Source organism: Clarias gariepinus, chromosome 6, assembly GCF_024256425.1.
Source record: "Clarias gariepinus isolate MV-2021 ecotype Netherlands chromosome 6, CGAR_prim_01v2, whole genome shotgun sequence".
In the NCBI taxonomy this organism is placed as follows: domain Eukaryota; kingdom Metazoa; phylum Chordata; class Actinopteri; order Siluriformes; family Clariidae; genus Clarias; species Clarias gariepinus.
In genome coordinates, this window is record NC_071105.1 from 28,944,097 (window position 1) to 28,970,431 (window position 26,335).

General features: G+C 35.1%; 1 protein-coding gene across 1 annotated transcript in view; it reads left to right on the top strand.

Annotated features, from left to right (window-relative positions):
• The first annotated feature begins 5,378 nt into the window (after positions 1-5,378).
• Positions 5,379-26,335, top strand: part of bin1b (bridging integrator 1b) — a 31,228-nt gene continuing 10,271 nt past the window's right edge. The window contains exons 1-11 of the mRNA XM_053499602.1: positions 5,379-5,661; positions 11,623-11,703; positions 12,886-12,940; positions 16,902-16,996; positions 18,337-18,432; positions 19,826-19,933; positions 21,747-21,832; positions 23,429-23,504; positions 23,651-23,703; positions 23,823-23,852; positions 24,895-24,964. Coding sequence (XP_053355577.1) covers positions 5,581-5,661; positions 11,623-11,703; positions 12,886-12,940; positions 16,902-16,996; positions 18,337-18,432; positions 19,826-19,933; positions 21,747-21,832; positions 23,429-23,504; positions 23,651-23,703; positions 23,823-23,852; positions 24,895-24,964 — 831 coding nt within the window. The 5' untranslated portion in view covers positions 5,379-5,580. The remainder of the gene's footprint in view (positions 5,662-11,622; positions 11,704-12,885; positions 12,941-16,901; positions 16,997-18,336; positions 18,433-19,825; positions 19,934-21,746; positions 21,833-23,428; positions 23,505-23,650; positions 23,704-23,822; positions 23,853-24,894; positions 24,965-26,335) is intronic.

Here is a 26,335-nt window from a genome sequence, read left to right on the forward strand (position 1 = left end):
AATTAAAAGAAACTCTTGAAATATCAGTCTGTATCTAATGAATCTATATATCAGTTTTACTATTTTAATTAAATTACTGAAATAAACTTTTCGACATCATTTATTGAGATGCGTGCGTGTCTTGTCTTCGTGCGTGTGCGTCTCTGCGTGTATGTACACATGCACTACAAACGAGATTTGAGTGGAGAGATCTAAACTTTTCCTTGATTTGAGAAATGACAACCTATCAATTTTAAGGTATCCTTCACAGAAGTGTCAGACAAATTATAGTGCTACATAGTGATTCTTCCATTTTATGTATTTCTTTGTTCTTTTGTGCTGTGATCCTACCAAGGGCAGAATAGTCGAACCTTGTGCAAACATTATATTTGAGCCTTACCCATGTTGCTTTTCCAAATAAAGTGTTTACATAATCCCATATTTCTAATATTTTGTAAACAAGTAGTAAACTGGCATCTGTTGCACCAATTAGTACTGTCTATATGTCATTAACTGTAGAACACCTAAGAGTCCTTTTTAATGAGCTAGACTCAATCCTCTAAAAGTGGAACCAACAGAAAACAGCCTCAGTTCTTTGTGTTCACATTGTGAGTCCCCATCTGAATTTTATGTTGAAGTCACAACACCCACATAAAAACACCTACAATGATTGCATTTAGCCAGCTTTGATATTGATATTATAGGTGAGTGATATCAATATTAGATTTTCTCTCTGAGATAGCAACAAGGCAAGGGCACTTGGGAACATGTATTTCCACAATTTGAGTAAAAACCTTAAATCTGCAGGACCTTAACTGCAGCCAAGTAAGCATTGTCAGGAAGTCTGCCCAGTAGACAAGGGAGCAAATTTTATGAGCTTTTTCTTTTAGGATTAATGCTAGCTGAGCTTTAGAAAGTGCAGCACAAAGCTCCAATACACGCAATGTGCGATACCATTTTGCATTCATCTGCACACCGATCATTCAAGTTTGAATAAGATTACTCGTGAATTTAGGCATGTGAAAATAAAATGCTTCACAATAAGGAGGAAAATCAAAACTTTGTATTGATGTTAGATATAAGTATGATGTAATAATCATTAAAAATAAATCAAAATAGTTTAAAAACATTTTATACATACTTATTTACACATATATTTTCACATAAGACACAATGTCATCACTTTACCACATGCCTCATATCGATTATACAGCAAAGATTATGCTTTTTAAAAAAATCCTATTTTTAAACAACACATTTTTGTCTTCTTCAACATTTTTCTTCATCGTACATCCTACTTTACTTGATGATCAAGGGCATGCTTGCATTATACCTACTCTAAATTCTGTTATTTGTATAGTGCATGTTGCTCATTTTTTTGCTGTTTCAAATAAAGCTCTTTGTTCACTGATTATGAACAATCGCTGATCAATCCCAGGCCAGCTGAGAGAAATAATCCCTTCTGTGTGTTGGGGCTCCTGCCCAGCTGGTTCTGGTTGGTACACCTCCACCAGAAGTCAACCAAGATACATCCTTATCAGTTGCACTCTCAAAGCGGAGGAGCAGCAATTTTACTCAGATCTTTTTTAGATTTATAATCTTTTTGACACAACCTTGGCGAGTAAACCAACCCCTCAACAAAGGAAACTTACTTTTAGCCACTAGTACTTGCTATCTTGTTTTTTTATTGTCGTTATTAAAAGTCCATGACCGAAGGTAAGGGTAGAGATATAGACTGAATGGTAAATTCAAGAGCATTGTCTAACAGCTCTTTTATTACTAAGATTTGGTGCAGAAACTTGTGGCCAATCTCACAATCCCTCTTCCTATGACCACAAGATACTATCCTATTCAAAGGGAGAATGCCTTCCTTTGCACTCTGAAGGCCCCCCCGTGGAGGTACTAGGAGGACATTATTGTCTGCAAAAAGCTCCATCCTGGACTCCTTCCCTGAAGCTATGCCTTAAAATCCCATCCATGAAAATTACAAACAGGAGTGAAGACAAGGTGGAGCATTGGTCTAGGAGAAGGTAATCTCACTCACGCATCGTCTATAATCCCAGGAAAATTGGAGCACGAGGCAGGGTACACCCTGGACAGGATGGCAATCCATTGCAGAGCACACACACACACACACACACACTAGATGCTAATCTAAAATGTTTCATAAAATAAGCTCTAGCTCCAGTGCCACCACAAATGTTATTGTACAGTGTAAATCCAGTAATCATGACTATTTTGCAGAGGTGGAAAGTAACAAATTACATTTACTCGCGTTAAAACTACTTTTAGTTTTTGTGTACTTCTACTTTTTAAAGTAGTTTTTAAAATCTGTAGTTTTATTTTTACTTAAGTATGTTTGGTTTAAAGTATTGTACTTCCATACATTTAAAATCATATTCGCTACTAAATAAAAAATAATAAAAAATACTGCAACAAGGAAAAAAAAATTGCACTGCACGGATTGATTGATTGACGGGGAGAACAATTGCACTAAATTTACAAGAACGATGGAGGTGGACAAAACAGATGAAAGTGATGCAGAACCAGCTGAAAGTGAAATGCCATCAAATTCTTATGAAGCAAACCCCTAGCCATTTTTAAGCGACCACCTTGATTTCAAGCACAAGAAAGGCAAAATTTTATTATGCAAAGTTGTTCCTTTAATTAAAAACCACTAGTTTAAGATTTATATCTGTTGTCTTTTTTGAACTACAGTAGAATCCCACATCCCACCCCTGCTGTTAAAAAAAGTAACTCAGTAACTTTCACTTTGAGTAAATTTTTAATGAGTTTTACTTGAGTAGATTTTTATAGTGGTAACTTTACTTGTTCAGTAAAATTTACTGAAGTAACAGTACTTTTACTTGAGTACAAATTTTTATTACTTTTGCCACCTTTGCTATTCTGTGATCACAATTAGTCAGAAAATGTACATGTGTAGACAGCATTAGCTTGGTGATATAATGTGACCAAGTAGAAGAAAATGGGAGCCTAATGTACTGTGTAGTACCCTCGTGATTTATCTTGTATCAGATCCTTTAACTTCTAGGTCATCTTGCTTTGTTGTTCCTGTAAAACACACAGAAGGTAGCAGTCTCAATCAGTAAACACAGAGATGCTATGGCTATTCTTCTCTCTCTCTCTCTCTCTCTCTCTCTGTATTTCAAAATCCTTGAATCCTATGTTTTCTCCTCTCCATGTTTAAAATAGACGCACAAATAGACACACCTTTCTAACTTGGGTACTGTCTACTGAGAAGTAGGGAGCGCATATTGAGGAAAGGGGAATGCTTGCTATGTTTGAGTCCAGGTCTTATGTCCCTAAACTGACATAGTTGAATCAGTTACTATGATGACTTCTTGCCATTAGCAGTGTGATTTTTAATCACATCCACCTCATCTTATCCACCCAGAGTCATATCTCTGAAACAGGAGCACTAGCATACGCATGCAGCCTTAGCTGCAGAATCACCCAGAGCATTCACTCAACCTTCTGTATTTTGAAAACAGTGTGCTTTAATCTCGACTACTACTAAATGTTTTGGATGCTCACATTGTCAGTGCATTATACAGATACTCAGCAACAAACTACAGTTTAGGATCTACCAGACAAAAGGGATGTAAATGAACAGATTAAATCCCCAATGGGAAATTCAACACCACTAACTAAAAAAAACTAACTAGCTAACTAAAAAACCTTAGCAGGATAGATTGAAATTTTTAAATTAACAGAAAACTATCTAACTGTCTAAAACTGTCCTATACAAAAGTGGCAACATAAAGAGCATGTGCAAATGTCACTCGTTTGCACAACATGACACATTTCAATACTTAGTGGTGATGAGGTAATGAGTTGACGTAGTAGGAGGAGAAACAGTAAACATTCCTTGTAAGTAGCAGCAAAGATAGAAAATATAAGTGCAAATAACAAGTAATAAATAATGTGCAAATTGAAAAAGTTCAAGTATTAAAAACTTGCATGGGCACTAGATCTGAGCAGATGAACTATTGGCCTTTGAGGAATGCTTGAAAAGCAGAAGGCATTGTGACAGGAAAAAGCGGCAGGTTCCAAGTTCACAATTAAAAGGTTAAATATATAAAAGGTTAATTTAACTGCTAAATACTAAATGAATAATGAGTGCCCAGCAGTGGAGTGGCCAGAACTGAGGTGAACCAAATATCAGATTTTAGAGAATTTAGCAGAGAATTCAAATTCAAATTTTATTTGTCACATACACAGTCATACACAGTACGATATGCAGTGAAATGCTTAGACAACTGCTTGTGAACTTAAAATAAAAGACTATGAATAGGAAATAAATATGAAAAATAAAATAGAAGGTAAATTTAACTAAGAAAGAATAAAATATTTAAATAAAGAATTAAAATTAAATTAAATAACTACAACAAAAATACACAATATAAGAAAATATATGAAGAAATATACAGTAGACAGTAGATATAGGCATAGATTTATGGCATTTTTGTGTGGAATGAAGTTAGATAAATGGTAATAAAAAATGGTTATGTCCAGGGTTGTGCAATCCACATATTTAAAGTGAAATAGAAAAGAATTTATTTAAATAGAGAAGCAATGATAAACAGTAGAAAGTCTGTGGTTCCTCTGAGGTATTGTGACGTAGGTGGAATCCTCCGAGAGTGAATAGATATCAGCAGTAAAGCAAAGCCAGTCATTAATCAGAGGCAGTGAGAGATTTCACTAATCTAATGTTCAGTTAGTTTGTCCATGACAAAACTTTTTTTAGCAGCTATTGCTAGTACTGCTATGAACTTGAAGTCCCTGTGCTGCTGGTGCTGAATGACATATGCAGAGGGGAAAAGTTACATGTATTGTGATCTGCCTGTTTTCATTCAAGTCATATGGCCACGTATTGGCTATACAGTACAACAAGGGACCACACAAGAAAGTGACTCATGTCCAACCTAAAAATCATTGGATTGGCATGTTCAGACACACATAAACGTGTGTGTGTGTGTGTGTGCGCTAATTTGATGTACTGCCTTTGACTAATAAATAATCTCATGGTGACAGTCCCACTTCCAGTCCGTTTAATGTTACAACTCATATATTTAATAAAAAAATAAAGGCAAATGTTACCACACACACACACACACACACACACACACGCTAAAATAGAAATAAGCCCAGCTAAAAACAGAGATCCAGCCTACCTCACGCTCGCCAGGCAATTTGTAGGGTTGTCGGCCAATCAGTAAAGCTAGGTTAAACTCTCCCTTTAAGTGGGGCTGCAGGAGGGGTAATCTAATCACCCTGTTAGTTTTTTGGAAGTATTTAAAAAACTTTAAGCAGCCGGAAATAAATGACACTAAGGTTGTTAATAACTGCGCATACAATCACTGACTGTAGTTATTTATGTTTAGTATATGTAGGCAACGTCATTACAATTACTTGAATGCGCATTTAAAGGGGCTGTCACTCGGCACACTCGGCGGTGTCTTCACGATCCCTTTAAGAGGTTTTGTCATACGTGTGTGAAGACACGAGCCTCCTGAAGTTTACCCCTTCTTTCCCTTTTGTTCCGTTTATTCGCGTTATTATCCCACCAAAACTCTCGTAATGGCTGAGATATCGAAAGGGGTCAACGCCGGAAAATTGGCTAGTAATGTACAGAAAAGGATAACGCGAGCACAGGAGAAGGTAAGAGATAAAAAACGTCTTAAACATTGCAATTCGTATAACCTGGGTTTTAAAATAATAATAATAATTATTATTATTATAATTATTATTGTATGTATTATGTTTCATGTTTCGCAATTAATTTTTGTGCAAAGTTTTGATAGATTGATTGTCTATTTCAACTTGGGTTCGCTGGCAAAACGTCAGGAACGCAGCGCAATTTGCTGTTAAACACTGCGGCACTGGTGCTGCTTCTCTCAAGAGGAATCCGTGACTTAAAAAGACCCTTCTTCTATTTCTCATAGAGCCTCTTACATTTTCGCTTATAAAGGGCACAAATTCTTTTTTAAACGTTTCCGATGAGCTGTGTCATTTGCTTCATATTTCTTGGGCTGTTTTGAAACTGTAACTGAAGCAAATGACAGCTGTTATAGTAATATAACTCTTTGGAAACTGATTTTTTTTTTTAAAGAAGCATAATCAAATTACTGCAAGTGTTCTTGATTAGTTGACCAAAATTAAATATATCAAAAGGGGTATTACTTTAGTAATAATGTATGCTAGATCAAAGGTTGTAATTTTAATTATGCACACAGATTTACGCATACAGGACCAATGGCAACACTTTACTATGGTCCACATATAGATTCATCTCTGAAAATAATGAAATAGCATGTTTACACCAAACAACTGCCCTGCGATGGATTGGCACCCTGTCCAGAGTGTACCTCGCCTCGTGCCCTAAGCCTTCTGGGATAGGCTCCAGGTCCCCGCAACCCTGAATACAGGATAAGGCGGTATAGAAGATGACTGACTGACTGATTGACACCAAACAATTTACACCTTTTGTTTGAACCTGCCTTTTTTATGTGATCACACATAGTGAAACATGTACAAAGGCGAGTATTACTTGCAGCCCAGATGGGCCTTGTCAATTCCTGCCTTAGGTGCTTGGTGGGATTCCTGTGGGTCCCCACAGTCCAAAGACAGGCAGGTTAGGCTTATTGGTGTTCCGAAATTGACCATAGTGTGTGTGTGTGTGCATCATTGTCCGTGGATATATACATATACGTGTGTTGTGGATCTGGTACTAGGATGTTGCCAGTGGATCCTTTGGGTGTCATGGGGTTGTCAATTGGAGAGCTACAGTAGCTCAAATTACTAAAAAGGTTCATGCGGTTTTCATGGAAAGGTTTCAGAACACATCACTTGTTTGGTGTTATGGTAAGTATTATACACACAATTACTTGTCAGAAGAATTACCTGCCTGAAAAATAACCATAAACATGATGTGGCCAGTGGTGTTGCTAGACTATGGAAAATGGAAAATTTTGAAACCCCTAAAAAGATTTTCTTTTTACAGATGTTTGTGTGAGTAACATATTAAAATGCCACTTCATTAGATACTTCTGTTCATCTGCTTATTACCACAAATATCTAATCAGCCATTCAAATCGCAGCAGTTCAATGCATTTAGACATGTAGACATGGCCAAGCTCATCTGCTGAAGTTCAAATCAAACATTAGAATGGGAAAGAAAGGTGATTCAAGTGCCTTTGAATGTGGCATGTTGCCAGATGTACTGGGCTGAGCATTTCTAAAACTACACAATCTACTAAGATTTTCACGCACAACCATCTCTAGGGTTTACAGAGAATTTTCTGAAAAAGAGAATATAACCAGTGAGCAATTATTTTGGGCTGTCATATATTCTTTTTATTAATGTCAGTTATTAGCCGAGATTAATAATGTAGCATCCACCCAACATTTGTATTTGTATTATATGTTGTACTGTAGGTGTTTTTAAGTACATGCCTCATTCCTGTTCTTGGTGAAAGTGCTGTTGATGTAATGATAATGTTCTAAATCATGCTCATTTTAAAGACTCGTGTGAACTTAGGGCTGATATGTGAAATAATGAAGGGTACCCTTTAGGCATCAGATACAGTATACATGAGCTTCTGTTCCTTATTTAGATGCTTATAAGGGAACACTTAGTCATGTCCATGATTCACAGTGGAAATACCAGATCTAAATATTGCCCTCCACTCCCAGTAAACAGACTTTATGTCAATCAACATTTTCCCAATATACCCCCACACACCTGTCCTGTCCCAGAGTGCCTTTTGGCAGGACAAGAAAAGAGGCTATGAATAGAAGATAGGCATCCCTGACAGCTGTGTAAATGTAAGGGGCTTTTTGGACCGTGTGAGAGGTGTGCATATTTTTAGATCTGCAGTTGACAACTCTCAACAGTTACGTTGTACATGTCATAAATGTATGAATATCCAAACTGTCTATTAGTTATATTACATTTAGAGCTTATCAACCAATCTCATCAAATCTAAGCCTTATCATTATGATGTTGAAACTAATTGTACAACATAAAGCATGGTTTGCAACATCTATGCAACATTTATATGTAAAGCACAATTAACCATAAGGCGCACGTAGTGAATTTGTGAATAATTATAGTTATTAATATTTAATACTAATAGAAATGTAAAAAGAAATCAAAATAAGTCTAACATTACCTAATATTGCGTCTGTCTAAGATGGCTGCATCTACTGGTAGCACACAGAGGTCGTTCTATCAAAATCCCAATTTCAAAGATTTCATCCATAAATTAAAAAAATATAAATAATTTTTTCTTTAAACCATAAAAACAAGAGGTAATTTGGACTAATAAACTCAAAACATATAACTGATGATTTATCATATTTTTATTCACATTTTTTTTTACAAATAGGTCCTTGAAAATTCTTATTACAACTATCCTAAACACCAGAAACATTGAAAAAAAAAATTCCATTTTTGAAAATTAATTATTTACAATGTAGATCTGAAGGAATACTTTTTCATAATTTAACATATTTTATTTTACTGATTGCTGTCAAATTATACAGATACCTGACATATTTTAGAATTCATATAACTTTTATGTTATTCACACAATGTGAAAAGTAACATTGATTATTTTATATTTGCAATTTGTATTCTTACAATATAAAAATTTAAATAATTGAATAACAAAGACATCTGCATTGAAACACCCTAACACAATTAAGGTACAATAAATAAATACAGTGGAACCTTGAATTACGAGCATAATTCCTTTCAGAGGTGGGCCCGTATTTCAAAACACTCGTAAAACAAATTGAATTTTTCTCTCAAATTATTCAATCCACAGCCCAAACAAACATAAAAATAATGAATACAAAATATAAAGTAAAAATAAAAAAATTTACCCAAACTTTACCATTAAAAAAAATAAAAATAAATCCAGACAGATAAGTGTTTCCGTTTATGCGTGAAGACGCTGTGTGTGTGTGAAGCCCCTCCAAATCCTGAGAGAGAGTGTGTGAACCGCCATGCTGTCAAATTATGCGCGTGCAAACACATAAGAGAGGCTGAGTAAGAAAATAGATTTTTAACCTTCTAATGAGACTTTCTCATTAGAGAGAACGTTTTTTTAATTTAAATTTCACATAAACACACAATAACGGAAAAACTGTTTTGTTGGAAAAATTAGCAAGGAACATCACTAATGACACTCATGTGTCTCATGTGTGAGCGCATACTAACGGAATTACTACTGTAAAGTAAAACAAACAAACAAATTTACCTCCACTTTACTTTTGAAAAGAATCGCGACAGAGCAGTGTTTTTGTGAAAAGCAGAAAGTGTGTGTTTGTTTGTGTGTAAAGCAGAGAGGGGGTGCTTCTCATACACACACACACACACACACACTTAAGGCGAGAGAGAGTGTGTGTGAGACCCGGCACGGTGTCAAATTAAGCGGGTGCACACATAAGATCACACAGGCTGAAACAGAGAGGCTGAGGGAGAAAATGGATTTTTAACCTCTAATTAGACTTTACACGCGCGCACACACGTGTGTTATTAGAAACAGTACACGCGCACTGTACACACGCGCTTACAAACAAAATAAAATATGTTTCACACGCACACACGTGGTCACAGTGTTATAGTAAACAGTACACACGTGCACGGATGTTGGTTATACCAGTAAGAGACGCACAATAAGACCCAGCAGGGGAGAGGATTACCTGCAATTCCGCAGCACAAGATAGAGAAAAACCGTTGGCTCAGTTGTGATCACGTGACCTTGTAAACCAAGGCTTGCTCGTTTTTGAAGTCAAAATTTATTAAAAATCTTTTCTCGTCTTGCAGAATACTCGCGAATCACGTTACTCGTAATCCGAGGTTTCACTGTAATTCATTTATCCATTTCTATACCGCTTATCCTGTACAGGGTCATAGGGGACCTGGAACCTATGCCAGGCAGGGTACACCCTTCACAGGGTGCAAATCCATTGCAGGACACACACACACACACTATAGACAATTTGCAGGTTTTTGGACTTTGGGAGAAAACTAAAATACCCAGAGGAAACCCATCAAGCACAGAGAGAAGATGCAAACTCCACACACATAGACCAGAGATAGCAATCGAACACTCACTAAATTGACATTACTAGAAATGTATTAGTACATAAAAGTCATAGTTCAGTATGTGTCTTATACTAAGTTTTATACTAAATACTAAAAGTACTGCATTTTGAAAGTATTATTACCACATACATCCCAGAGACTCATAATTAAGGGCCTTCTCCAACAGAACATGTATTGCGTTTGTAACAAAATAATTCTATCAAGTAGGCTCTGCATGGTGTTATGTAGTCTATGAGCAAACCTAAGTGAATTAACTGATAAAATTTTGACTTAGTGAAAGTATTATACCAAATGGTCTCTCAGTCAAATTCCACACCAAGTACGCCAAGCTCAATTGACCAGACTGAACAAGAAACTATATCAGGATCTTCAAGCATAGTGAACAAATTACTCAAATAAGAATTCAAGCCCACAGTCCAAAGACATCCAAGTTAGGCTATTTGGCCTTTCCAAATTGCCCATAGTGTATGGATGGATTGTCCAGGGTGTATCCCACCTCATGCCCTTAGTCTCCTGGAAAAGGCTCCAGGTCCCCCGCGACCCTGTATACAGGATAAAGCAGTATAGACCACAAGTGAGTGAGTGAGAGTAATAGGCTGGTTATTTATTTGGTTATTTGACTTGTAAATTCTTGGCATTTCCAATTTGAACTAGGTAGATTCATTTATTTAATAATATATTTTTTAAACTGCTTAATTATTATTGTCTATTTTCTGTTGAATTGTTTAAATAGTTAATAATAATAATAATAATAAATAGTTAATAAAATGAATAGTTAGTTTAATAGTTAAATAATAGTTAAAGTAGAGGCTTATCTCTTGGCAAGCAGTTAAACAGTGACATAATTCCACACACCTTTAGAGCACTTTGGGCACGTGGCATGGCCCCCTTTCACGTGCCACTCTCCTTGCTGCTAATGAGCAATGGCGGCGGGAGAGTGACGGAGTGGACTTACGCACAAAGCGGCTCTTGCATGCTTCTCAACAGGGTCTGGGTTAAGCCTGAGGTCAATTGATGTATACAGTACTTCCTGTCTGCTGTGCCTTACTAAGAGACCCTACCTCTTCACACACCTGCAGAAGGGGAGGCTGCATAGGAGAGAGTGGGCCCATATGGCCATTAATGGTGCTTCCGTGACAATACAAAAATAAATTACTGTTTAAGCTGAGAGGTGTAGTGTGCACTGAAAGAGGGATTTACATGTAGCTTGTCTTCCACACACAACCTTCTTTTTGCACATTTAACCACATCTCAATCTTCTTACCTTTATGTAATAATCTAATAATTTTTATTAACTAAAATTATTCAGAAATGGTGGCTCTTGAAACTACAGATCAAAATTCTTTAAAGTACTCTGTTAAACCATAAAATGTAAATCTTTACAGCTACCATATCATTACTGTATTATGTAGTTACAGTAATACAAAACAGAAAGAAAAATCATTGCAAGGGTAGTAAAATTAAGCCATGAGCTGCGTGCTGAATGTGCTTGCTCTGATTTCTAGATGATGCAGAAACTAGGGAAGGCTGATGAAACCAAAGACATAGCCTTTGAGGAGGATGTGGCTAACTTCAACAAGCAGATGGTGAGACAAAATATCATCCTCTTTATAACCTACTGCTTAATTCTTCACTTCTAATGTATATGTCTATAATGAAAATGTTGTACATTTAAATACATGTGTAAAACATGAGATACTTTGTGATTGCACTGTCTGCCACATGAATGAGACATGGATATATCCATAATTTATATGTATTATAAAACTTTTTTTTTCTGTGAAGCTGCTGTGCGGCAACATTCTGAATTTAAATGACTTTTTGATAAATGTATACTGTATATAAATATAAAGTCATTTAAATTTAGATTTTGAATTACTTATGCTGGGGACACACTACATAATTTTAGACAGGTATTTTTATAGGTTTAAACATTTTCCTGTGTGTCCTAGTTTGCACCAGCAGATGATGGCCAGTTGGCATGGCAAGTTGGCATAGAAAGCTGTAAGTTTATGAAGGTTGCGTGTGAAGCAAGTTTGTGAGGAAAACAGACTGAAAACAGAACTACTTCTGACATGAGTTGCAGTATATCAAACCTCCCCGACTGAGGAATGTGTACAGTCAGTAGCCAATGAACATAGAGGAAACGGGATCATTTACTCTCCTATGTTCGGGTCTCTATTAATTCATTCAATCATTCATTTGTTCATTTATTTATCATGCGATTACAGGTGTAAAAAAAACAACAACACTGTGCGCATTGTGTGCTGGCACATTCAAAGACAAAAGTGGCAAGTTTTATTGAGCTCAAATTACATAATGAATTGGCCGGTAAGATGACTGCCAAAAAGGAATCCAACTCCAGCCGTAAAGAAATGTTGTTACATTGGATAAGTGTGTTGAAACAATGCACACAATTCATCTAGTGGGGAAAATGATCCTTCAGCATTTATATTAAATTTACAAATTAAATATATTATATTACAACATTTCTATTTAAAATGTGCATAATAATACAATAAATTCAGGTAGGTATGTATTTAATGCATCCAAGACAAGGATATGTGTTAATGTTTGTGTCGCATTAAATAATGTTTTAATTAACTTTCAGTGTAAGTTGGTTAAGGACAGTTTTAAAGGTCACATGGTGGAACATTTTTCTATTTCCATCTCAGTATGTGTGATTATAAAGAGGGTTACAGTATTTACAACTAGTTACAAATGCACAACCAGTTCATTAATTTTGCTTGTATCATATACCTTTACAGGCAGAAGGCACTAAATTGCAGAGAGACCTGAAAGCATATCTGGATGCTGTTAAATGTAAGATTGAGGAATTCATTTCTGTTGGGTCTGTGTGTGGAATGTGTGTGGGTTTGTTTTTCTTTTAGCTAATTCTAACTAACCTGTCATATATATGTATGTGTGTATATATATACATAGATGTGTATACTTATGCTCACTTTTTTTTTTTATAAATTATATATATATATATATATATATATATATATATATATATATATATATATTTTTTTTTTTTTTTTAATAACACCTGCACAATATTTTACTTCTGTATTATCCATATGTATATTTATTCTATTAATTGTACACCACTATTGCTTGTGTAGCTTGCACGTAAGAATTTCACTCACGTGTACGGTACCAGTGTACCAGCAGGCCCGTAGCCAGCCTAGTGCAAGGGGGGGTTCTTTTTTTTTTTTTTAAAGTGGACCTTTTTTCTCAGTATTTTGTATTTGAGTATTTACTCATTTTGTATTTCATTTTGAGGATTAAATCCTGCATTTTAGTGACATGTGCTGGATTAGCTTGTCTGCTGGTATCATAATGTGCATGCTTTTGATGCACCAAAAATATTTACTACAATGTTGTCAAATTGCTTATCGAGATCACGTGCGACTTTTTTCACTCTAAAAACACACACCCAGAGTTCAAAAGTTTAAAAACCACACTAACAACAGAATACATTTAAGGAATTTTTACTGGAATATTATTAAACTACAAATTCAACTTCTCTCATCAACATGCTCTCTCATTTCTTTGTCTTTGCCTCTTCACTTTATTGAACTTATATAAAATATATTTAAGATTTAACGAATTGTTATTTATATAGTCTATTAATTAGGCGAAATATTATAAAATATGTTAAATTCAACCTTTAAAATCCCAGGCATATAGAATAATTCAATCTTTATTGGAATGTCGAGCATTTACAGTAGGCTATCATTTACATTTGGAACGTAAAGTAAAGAGATCGAAATGAGGAATATAAACAAATATAAAAATATTACCAATAATTATCTAATAATAATAATATACAAATATATAATCAATTTATAATTAAGTATTATACAAAGACGATCAGTTAATATACTTACAAGACTGTGGGATGAGTAAAAAATATTTTTTGTGGGTTTATTTTATGTTTTATGTAACAATTATTCATGATAAACTTCATTCGAATGCTGTCTACACCGCGTATAGACACTAGACAGCATCGCCTATTGTAAATATAATAATTCAATAAATTTACTAATTTAATATAATAATTTATTAATTCAAAATAAAATGTTAATAAATCCTAATACTATGCATGGTCAAGCAGGTTTGTTTACGCATTGAACTCGTCGTTTTTTCTTTTATTTTTTCTTTTTGATAGATTAACATTATTTAACATAATAAATTCACAGATCCATCAGATAGGCTACTGTCTGTTAATGTTTATTTAAGATGTTACAGACTTGTCATAGCCATTCAGACTGCTCAAGAAAAGGCACAAGAGAACTATTCTGTGTGTGATGTGGGGTTGACGATTAGCTACCACTTAACTAGCGTTAGCAATTTGATCTTGAGGTAGTAATAGACTTACTCTGTTTGGCAGTCTTTTTGAACATATGTTCAATATTCTGCGATATTGACGCTGCTGCCTGCTTTCTCTTCCGTCTCTCCTGCTCTTTTCGACTCATATTATACACCGCTGGATGCCGCCTCACAGATTTAGAAAACGTCAGTTGCTGCGCAGACTTGTCACATGTCGCGTTTTTTTTTTTCTGTAAATTGTTTTGTAATAAAGTGTTATTTTAAATATTGCCCAACAATTTTAATCTGTCTCAAAAAAAATATTGTCACATCACGTTACTGACCAGTAACGTGATGTGACAATAAAAGCGACTTGACTTGACTTGACCTGTCCTGCAGCTGCCAATATAACAAAAAATTTTTTTTCTTGATTTGTAATCATTGTATTGCAATTGTAATTTGACATTATAAAGCAGTTAATAGCAGAAAAGATGCAATTCGCTGATGTCACGTGGTTCTGAGGAAACGTGATGGTCTTCAACCCTCCCGACTGAGTGATAGTAGTAGCCATAATGTGGGAGCCCCCTAGTGACAGGGAGGAATCGGACACGACCAAATTTTTTGAAAAGAGGGATTGAAAGAGTCTGCTCTACTGTATGCAATGTTATCTGTGTCAAACTCAAGCCTTTTTCTTTTAGCTTACATAAACATGCAAAAAATAACATTACAACAGTCAGGGTTAGTGTCAGAGATTTTAGTTTGTTGATTGAACACTAAAGTTTGGGATCATTTGCAAATTGCTTTGTTTTTGTTTAGTGATTTATTTTTTATATTCTACAGCAATAATGGGAATTTAAAATCATGAAATAACACATATGGAATTAGGTAATTATGTAACAACAACAAAAACAACAACAGTCAGTTGTTATTTTAAGACACGGAGGTCCCATTAAATGATGTAACACCAACATATAAGAAAAAACAAAACAAAACAGAATCACTCATTTGGAAGAAGATCACCCCATCCCAAAAATTACTTCAATCAATTAGGAGAAACTCAATCACCTTTAATCACTTCATTGGCACGCAAAGCCATTTTACTTTCACCTGTGATCAGCTGTGGTCATTTTGATTAGCTTAGCACGAAAACAACAACAACATGGGTGACATATCAGAGTTTAAAGGAGGACAAATTGTTGGGGCGCGTCTCGCTGGTGCATCTGTGACCAAGACAGCAATATGATGTATGAAGAGTCACGGTATACAGGGTAATGTTAGCGTACCACCAAAAAGGATGAACCACATTCAACAGGAGTAACTGTGGATGCAAGAGGAAGTTGTCTGAAAGGGATGTCCGGGTGCTAACCCAGATTCTATCCAAAAAAAGCGACAGCTGGCCAACTCACTGCAAAATTAAATGTGCACCTCAGCTCTCCTGTTTCCACCAAAACTGTTTGTCAGGAGCTTCACAGGGTCAATGTACATGGCCGGGATGCTATAGCCAAATCTTTGGTCACTCGAGCCAATGCCAAATGCCAGTTTCAATGCTGCCAGCAGCGAAAATCTTGGGCTGTGTACAATGTAAACCATGTATTGTTCTCTCAATGTAAAATATGTATTGTTTAATGTCTTTCCCACATCCGGGAGAGTTACGGTGTGGAGAAGCCCCAAAGAAGCATACCACCCATACTGTTGCAGGTCCAGAGTGAAGCATGGGTGTAGATCAGTAATGGTTTCGGCTGCAATATCATTCCCTAGACCCAATACTTTTGCTAGTCACTGCTAAAGACTACCGAACCATTGTGGAGGACCATGTACCCAATGGTTCCTAAAGGCGGTGCTGTGTATCAGGATAATAATGCACCAGGACACACAGAAGACTGGTGACAGAGTGGTTTGATGAACATGAAAGTAATCTTGAACATCTTTCATAGCCTGCACAGTTACCAGCTCTAAAAATTAATGAGTCACTTTGGAGTGTTTTGGGAGAGCAAGTCAGAAAACGTTTTTTTTCACCAAATAGTGACCTGGCCACTATTCTGCAAGAAGAATGCCTCAAAATCCCTCTGGCCACTGTTTATTCCCAAGACAAGAATTGATGCTGTATTGGCCGCCAAAGGAGGCCCTACACCACACTAATGAATTATTGTGGTCTAAAACCATGCTTTTCAGTTTCATTGTCCAACCGCTGTACATACACTCTAGGCAAACTATAGTATAATGTATATAGGCAAGGTAGACATCTATCTATCTATCTATCTATCTATCTATCTATCTATCTATCTATCTATCTATCTATCTATATCTACTGTATACACTCCCTACCTCTGATCATGGAACACATCTTTTAAAAGATTTATCAATAAAATATGCTTTAATGCATCAAATATGTTTTGAATTCAATAGTTTACCTGTGTGAATGTGCCTTTGGTTATATATGCAATAAAATATCTCTGTCTCCCCTTAGCAATGCATGAGTGCTCAAAGCGACTACAAGGCTGCCTAGCAGACATTTATGAGCCAGACTGGTATGGGAAGGATGAACTGAACAACATCACTGAGGTGTGTAAATATGTCACATTCGAGTATGGTAAACAAGAACATTTTTTTTTATTGTTGTGCTGTTGGTAAATGGTAAAGTCATACACTTTTTGAGTGTATGACTGGCCAAAAAAAGCTGGTCTTCAGTTGACTTTATTTTATTGGCACATAACATTGCTGAGCCAAGCTCGGCCTGACCCTCTAAAGCAACCCTTAGATCATAGCGTTGCCTCCAGTGTTTTGTAAGGTAAGAACAAGATGGTTGCATCACGTCATGCATTTCCCTTCTTACCCTGATGCACCCATTGTTCTGGATTAGGGTCAATCTGAACTCATCAGACCACCATTTATTTTCCCTAGCAAACTGAAGCCTTTTTCTGACAAAGTGACTTTCCTATGCCCCCCACAGCTGAGTTATTATTATATAAAAATATTAACTATGAAACAGTTACTGTTGATTTTTTATCATACAAATTTATCCATTCTTGATTTTTTTGTCTACCACCTTTGTTCAGCACTATGCTTTTGAGATTTGATAATGTGTTGAGATTTGATAAAGGGTTGTTAACCCAGTTCCAGTAATGTACAGTCTCCTCAAATATTTTCTTTGCTTGATGTTGATTAATAATTTGATGCTTCTAAAATGGTGACTTTTTTGACCAGGCACTGTATAATCAAATGGAAAATGTCCCCCCCAGCCGAAGGGGAAAAAAAAAAAAAAAACTCTTCCCAGTTGTGTTGGACTAATGCCACTTAGTTATTAACCTAGTTAACCCAGTGTAAGTGTAAACATTGAAGCACTTTTTGTAAGTCGCTCTGGATAAGAGCGTCTGCCAAATGCCTAAATGTAAATGTAAATGTAATCAATGTTGGAAAATTAGGTTTTTCATGCATATCATTTTATTTACAGAGCTTATAAGAATTATAACTGTGAAATTTTAGCTGTCATAAACCTTGTCATAAATGTCTTTGTATGTGGACACCTGACACTCACACCCATACAGTATGTGGGTGGCCCTTCCTCAAACTACTGCCACAAAGGTGGAAATTCACAATTGTCTTTATTGTGGTTTTATGCTATTTCGTTAAGATTTTTTAAGATCATGATTGATGTAATTTGCAGGTGCAATAGAATATGGAACAAACACATATTGGTGTTATATTCAAGTGTTTACATACTTTTGGCTATATAATTTATCTCTCTTTTGGTATTCTATGATGTTAGCACAGATTTCTGTGATTTGTTTGCAATTATTAATGTATATTGGTTGGTAGAGGCATGTGTTATATCCGGATGTTTTTGTGCGTGTGTGAATTGGAGTGCAATTGAAGTGCATGTTCTGATCCCTTTTCTTTTGCAGAACACAGATGTCCTGTGGGGAGATTTCCATCAAAACCTTTTGGAAAGTGCACTCAACTCAGTGGATGAATACATGGCACAGTTTCCTGAAATTAAGGTTTACTTTATACTTTACTGCTTTACTAAATACCACTGCAAAATAATGTAATGAGCAAACAAAAAAATAGACCTTTAGAGGTCGTTCACTAAACAAAACAAAACTGAAAGATATGGCAAAACAGTTTTGCGTCATGAAACCGACCTGAAATAAATTAAATTATTTTAATTAATGGTATATTTTTTCTGATTGAGTAGATGAAAAGTGTTTAGTAAAAAAAACTTGGAATGTGGAAGACAGATCTGTACTACAAAATGGAGCCTTGTCATGATGATTTTTAAAAATTTTATGTAACATTTTTTTAATTGGATTAAGATCCAGACCGTCTTCTGGCCATGTCTTTGCCCATTTTCAAACCTGCAGCTTTTTAGCACTTGAAAATTATGGTCTGAATTAGTGGACCAGTATTAACTCTTTCAATTACCCCCTTGGTTTAGTTAATTTTCACACAGACAAACATCCAAGCGAAACAAAAAGCATCACTACACATCATGTCAAAATGATTGCTCCTCTCCTTGCTTAAATGAGTCTGGGTGGTGATGTAAACACCGGAAGAAGATCTTAGTTTATCTTCTGTACTGTTGAATTTTTCAAAACTATTTGGTGTACAACATGGATAAATGGGACAATGGAGTGAAAGAATTAAGCATAAATAATAACTTTTAACTTGTTAACTCAAAACATTTTTGATATGCATACAAACGTGCAAAGCACACCTGGCTACTGAGGAATAACTGCCATGCTAACCAAAATTAATGGTCTTGCCTACATGCTTTTTGCTGTCAAATTCCATATCAAGTGTGTGTGTTTGACTGTGTTTGTATGTATGTGGGTGATGTATGTGTGTGTGTTATAAACAGGGAAGAGGAACTCATACTTTTTCTCTTTGTGGCTCTGTATCTTATCCCAACATTGCGAAGGGATTTAATAAAACTTTGTCTTTCTCTGTCAGTCTTTGCTCAGGACTTAAAAAAAATCACTTGAAAATTTAGATTTCAGCAGAAGTTAGCACAAACTTGCTAGTACTGTAGTTCAATAAAATTCTAGTTCGGGGGCGGTGTTTGTAGGACGACTTTCACACACACACACACACAATGACTGCTGGGAATGACTGCTGGGAATGACTGCTGTCTGACTCACGGATTACATAAATTGAATAATGGATTTCATTTTTAAAAAAAGAACTACAGTAAGTATCTGAGTACTTAAATGGCAGACCTAACGCGTTAGATTACTTGTTACGTTGAAACAAGTAACGTGTAGTAACGTGTAATCCTAATACTGATTATAAATGATCACTTTAGGGGTCCTTTGTTTTCATATTCACAATGTAATGGTTATCATTCCATTTCATGAACATGAGGCTGGACTTTGTGGAACTTTGTCACCACAGGCACGCATCGCTAAACGTGACAGGAAGCTGGTGGATTTTGATAGTGCCAGACATCATTTTGCCTCTATACAGAAAAGTAAAAAGAAGGATGAGGCCAAAATTGCCAAGGTATCCTAGCATGCCATTGCCATGAATTGGGCTGGTGTGTATGTAAAGTGTAATATACTAATGTAAACATTTAATCTAAATGATCTTTTAACGTGTGTGTGTGTGTGTGTGTGTGTGTGTGTTTAAATCTATGGACATGGATTTCACCTCAAATTTCAGTTTTGGAAATGTGTGTTAACTAAATTGCTTGTCTTGCTTGCTGTCTGCCTATCATTCACTATCTAAATGTCCAGCCATTGCCTCTGATTTAACAAGCTATTTCAGGTTGGACTCAGGGAATTATTTTAGCATATCAAATTGCTAAAACTTTACCAGCAGGTAAGTGCAGACATTTTGCTATTTAATCTATTCGAACATAACTTATATAAGCTACATTTGCTATGTTTTGAAAATCCAGCAAAACCTAAATAAATCATCAGGTCCTGACACATTCTAGAAAGAAGCTCATGCTCATGTAAGCCTGTATCATACTGCAAATTAGTGTGGTTATGAACTTCTTTTAGCTGATATCAGCTTTTTTGTTTTAAAGTACCTCACGTTCACATTAGCTTGTGATATACAGTACTGTAGCTGCTTCTTTAGACTGCTCAGTCAAAAATAAGTCTCACACTGTAATATTTCATTGGCTAATGTTTTAACCTTTTTTTTTTGGATTATGGCATGTATTTCAACAACCCTATGCAATGTCATTCCGTTTATTTCCACTAGGGTTGCATTAATTACAGTACATTCAAAGTCTTTCCACAGTGGCCAATTCACATGTAAAATTTATTTCTTATGCTCCCAGGTCCATTCTTTTACAATTTAAGTTGATAAATCTTGGCATTGTTGTTCTAGAATATGCTTGGGCCAGGAAAGAAAAAAAAACAATTGATGGGATAACCTGATCCCGGGATCATAACACTTTCCTAAAGGCTTGTACAGTGGGTATTGATGGGTGTATCACTTAATTTCCCTTCTTACTTTAATGCTCCTATTGCTTGGAATTGGGTAAATCTGGACTCACCAAACAACATGGCCTTTTTCTATTGCTCCAAAGTCCAATCTTTATTCTCCAAAGCAAAATGAAGCTTTTAAACTCCATAGGAAATTATTTTTTATTTGTATTTATTTGTTTTTAAACAGACACAGGATAGTTAAATTGTTGCCAGCTGGAAAATATTAATAACTGCAATGATCCAATTAAAGGTTCTTAAGTATTTGCTTATTTAAATCCAAATAGTGTTTTTTTAATTTTGCCTAAGCAATGTAACTAGCTATGATAGCTTAATATAAAAACATTATTCTGTGAATTTATCCAAGCTGTGAATTGTTTATAAGCATGTAAGCTCTACATGTACTGTGTATAAGGATTTTTATTTTATTTTTTATTCACTGGGAATCACGTTCCTCCACGAATCCAAGACTTACCCGTAACCTCCCACAAAATATCAGCATCAAGTCTGGATGTTATACTGCCATTTGCTAAGATGCATATTGTGTTGCCCTGCATCTTAGAATTTGCTGTGTCTAGTAATTACTAATAAATGTTTGGAGAATGTTGTGATTCAATCTTGTTCAATCTTTGCCATTAGATACTTCTATTTATTTAGCCGCAACAGAACCAAAAAAAAAAACTGTATTATTTTTCTTCCTGAGGGGATGCATGTCTGACTCACTGTTCTTGTTAAAGATTAAACTGCATATATCATAAATCTAATGAAAATGTACAGTAACTTCTCTAAAAATGGCTTAACTCTAGTTAATGTTATCTATTACTTTGCATATGTGTTTTAATGGGATTGGTATTGCAGAAATATGTTTTTTGTGTCAGGCAGAGGAAGATTTGGGAAAAGCCCAAAAGGTGTATGAAGAAATTAAATACAACCTTCAAGAGGAGCTACCATCTTTGTGGAACAGGTCCCATATAATTTCTTACTCAATAATTTTTTTTTGACATTTTTCATTTTTAATAATGAAAAAATTACTCTCGATTTACACTTGCATTCAAAACTCACACACATTCAGGAACCCTGTGTTTTTTTTTTTTTGGTTTTTTTTTTACGCATGTTTACAGGAAAATATATGTAGGCCAGAAAAAAAGTAACATACAGTATTAAGGTAAAAAGCGTTCTGGGTTTTGCATGCATGAAAAATGTCAAAAAGTGCATGCACAAAGTCCTCACTGTCCTCACAGAAGCACTGTTACTGGTTCTACAGGATGTTAAGTAAAACTCAGAAGCTAATTTCCTTAAAAAACTGCACAAATTGTTCCTGAGACTTTTTACACAAAGGGTCATCATACCAATTATTGACTTTTTTTCATTAATTACTTTTTACTGCAATTTATATTTTTTTAATATATTCATATACAGTATGTATATACATATTTATATTCATATATATGAAAAATAAAGAAAGAATATATATGTATATATACTGTACACACACACACACACACACACACACACACACACACACAGTACCAGTCAAAAGAAGATTCATTTTCTACATTCTGTAACCACATGTTCTTGCAAGAATAGTATTGTCAAGTGCAAAACCCATCAAGCACCATGATGAACCATCATGAGGAGTTCATTACCTTTTGGGAGTTGCCAGCCTCAAAAATCCTCAATTTACTGAATCTCAGATTAGAGCCATTATGAAGGCTTTACAGAGCATACAGAACAGACACATCTAAATATCAACTATTCAAAGGAGCTTATTGCATATTTTGGATGCCTTCAGCATTGTTTTTACGTCAGAATGTGTCACTGGTAGTATATAAGGTTTGTTATGTGGAAGTCATGGAAGAGAGTCATGTCTGGTTGCATACCCTGAAAAAAGTTGCCTTTCATGGGTTTTATGGTTTTATCAAGGGTTTTGAATTTACCTTTAAGAATTTGCTCATGTTCTCATTTAACTCAGTAGTTTACTAATCACTAATTTGTTTACGAAAAGTGAAAACAATACAAAAACAATTTATGAAAAGTTCTAACAGTACAGTTTTAAGCAAGGTGTATACACTGTTATGTGCTTAACAGCTCATGAGAGAATCTGATGAAGACAGTTCCGATATATGTTTATACTGTACCAAGCCACATTGTTGGTTTTAAAGGCTGAAGGCCTTTTTTTCTCTTGTCTTTATCTGACCACATTAAAACATTTAATCATAATAGCAAGAATGTATACTGACTCTCTTTACATTAGCCAGTTTATGTTCAAATTGAATCAAATTAAAGAATGTCGGTGATGCTGGTTTCATAAAGATTCATAAATAAATCTGGGTGATTAATGTGATGCTGCCCTGATTGTTAAATGCAACATTATTTATATGGAAGATGCAAGCATGGAACTCTGGCTAAAATCAATATTTACTGTATCTACTGCCTAAAAGCCCCAGTCCTACATGCTTTGTGAATCAGAGAAGCTGGAGGAAATATGCTAGATATTTTTTTGTGATCCATTCTTTCATTCTTTGACTAACTCAGTTTTGTGTTTCTCTTTACTTTTCAGTCGTGTTGGTTTGTATATGACCACCTTTCAGAGTCTAGCCCAGCTGGAAGAGAAGTTCCACAGTGAGCTGGGCAAAGTGAGAGCTCTGCTATCAACCACCCTACTTATAATAACGTGCATAATGTTGACAAAAAAGATAAATGAATTGATATGTTATTTAAAATATGGTATTTGGAGATCAGTGCTATGCAATTTCTTAGAATTAATATTTTTCATTCCTAGTTGAACCAAAATTTGTGTGATATTATGGCCAACCGGGAACAACAACAGAATAAGTAAGTGTTTATTGTGCTTTTGTTAATTAGTCCCTTTATATATTAGATTAAGCATGTCAAATCTGATTGTAAGCCCTATTATGTTTTGTATGCTCAAGAATACTCTAAACTCCCCACAGAAATGTTACTACGAAGGCACCTGAGAAGAGGTAATTATACTTTAGCTATTCTTGTGCGTGTGTGTGTGTGTGTGTGTCTGTGGGTCTGTGTGTATCGGTGTATGTGTTGTGTGAATGGCAGAAACATAATATGGCTCAAGGTAGTTCTAACCCAGCAGGAACCCTAACAGTTGATGACATTATCATATAGTATTAGATTAGAGTCATTTCCTCAAAACACAAAATCAGGATATTTTAAATGTTTTTGAAAATTAGAATATCTTAAGATGAGACAAAATGATGTAAGCATAATGTTGAATGAGTTACCTGGACACAATGTTACTAGTACAACCTAAAAATAATAAAATAAAAAAGACTTACAGAATTCATGAGCTTAACATCTGCTAGCAAAATATCTGACCACGTTACATGTGAAGTCCTTTTTTTTTATAACAGTTCGGAACTTCTGGATAAGAGCGTGTGCCAAATGCCTAAATGTAAATGTAAATGTAACTTCCAAGTGGAAAAAAGGACAAACACAACAGCTAAATATATACACAGCAACTGAAGTGCACAAAATCCAGTTTCACAGAAAATTTTTTACCCTTTATGCCTTCTTATTTATTTACTGGATGTAACTGGATTTTGAAGTTATGATGTGCCGCTTATTGTTTGACAAAGCAATATATACATGTGCATTTACTAGCCTGTTAGTAATGACGGACCAGTGACAGACCAGATAGCACTCCGCTTTTAATGTTGAGACTATTGTTAAGTCCTGACTTATTTGCAGAAATAAAGGTTACAAAACTGCTATCAGCAGGCTAAAGGTTACATAAGTGAATATTGTGTTAAAATTGTATTTGTTGTTTGTTGAAGTTGTGTATCCCGGTGTCATGTAGTAAAAGTTTGTCCAACATCATTTCATTAAAGTAATTCTAACTTTCAGAAATATTATATTTCCAGCATTGTCCCAACTTTTTTAATGCTGGCAAATTAAAGTGTTTTTTGACAACGAGAAATTCCTCCTGGGAACATGTTACTGAGATGTGATGTTCAGGAAATTTTATAGCTACTTTTTTTTACTTTTCAGCAAGGAAGTAGCAGCCAACCACAATATCACAGCAGAGTCTGAGGGTGATATAAATAAACCACCATCTAAGGTACTGTTTTATACATTTGTAATTTTTTTGTAAATTTGTAACTAAAAGAGTCAGAGAGAGATATAAAGAGTAATGATAATAAGATAAAGAGAATGAGGAACCTGTAAAGAAGTCTTACTGAAGTCTGTAAATTATATCTTTAAACACAGTTTATTCCAACCAATATGCAACATATGCATATTGTTGGCAATTTTATGCAGTTTCTGTGGCCTTATAAATGTCCACATGATATGTGATGCTACCTATATCAAGAGTTGAAAGAAATTTTACCAATAGTGATCACATCCACAAAATACAGCAAAACACACACATACACACAGGGTGTTTTAGTATATACTGAAATGTAATAACTTCTTGGTTTACGGCATAAAACTATCAACGTGATTTGTAAGTGTGTGTCATCTTTACTACCTACTGTACATGTATATATTTTGTGTGGCCTGCTCATGTGTATGTGGAAGCTGAACTAAGGCTTGAACGACTGTTCCTCCAGCCCACCATATCTTCTTCAGTTGAAGAGGTCCAACAGGACAACATAGCTAACATTTTTGAGGTACATTGGTGCCTGAAGTTACTGACCTGTCACAAGACACCAGTGTCCCGCACTTCTGTTAATTCTATTTCTCTATACAAATATTTACCTGATCATATCTTCCCTTCACCCAGCTTGTCCATTCTTCTAGCCATTTTTATTATCCATTCATGACTTTACAATATACAATGATGGCCAGAAGTATTGTGACAAAACTGAAATTCAGTGTTTTAATGACATTCTCAATTTAAAAAAACAAAAAACAAAACAATGATAGTCAATATAATAAGAATAATTTGCAATTTTATACAATTAAATTGCTATACAATAATAAATATTTAGTATAAAGTCTTTTATTCTTCAGAACTTGCTGGATGTGGCTGAGTGAAAAATATGTCTGCAGTACTTTGATGTCCTTTGCTCAATCCATGCCTGCTTGACTGCTTCATAAAAATTATGTACATAAGACAGGTTTTTGACTGCTCCTGCCTTTTTGACTATTATCCAACAGTTTTCTGTTGGGTTCTTTATTCAGAAGCTAAATACCATTTTCATCTAGCAAATTTTTCACAGTTAAATAGATAGATAGATAGATAGATAGATAGATAGATAGATAGATAGATAGAAAAAAGGGAAGGAAAATGTGTACACTTTTCCCCTTCCTCTTTCTTTAAACATTTTCTTTTTGAAAATGTTCATTTCAATGTTCATTTTCCCTTTTTTTTCTAAATAAAATTACCCTTTTCCCCATGAGATATCGCCTCCTGTCTGTGCTTTATGGTGCCCCCATGCAAAAAGGCTCTACAATAGATAGATAGAGAGATAGATAAATACTTTAT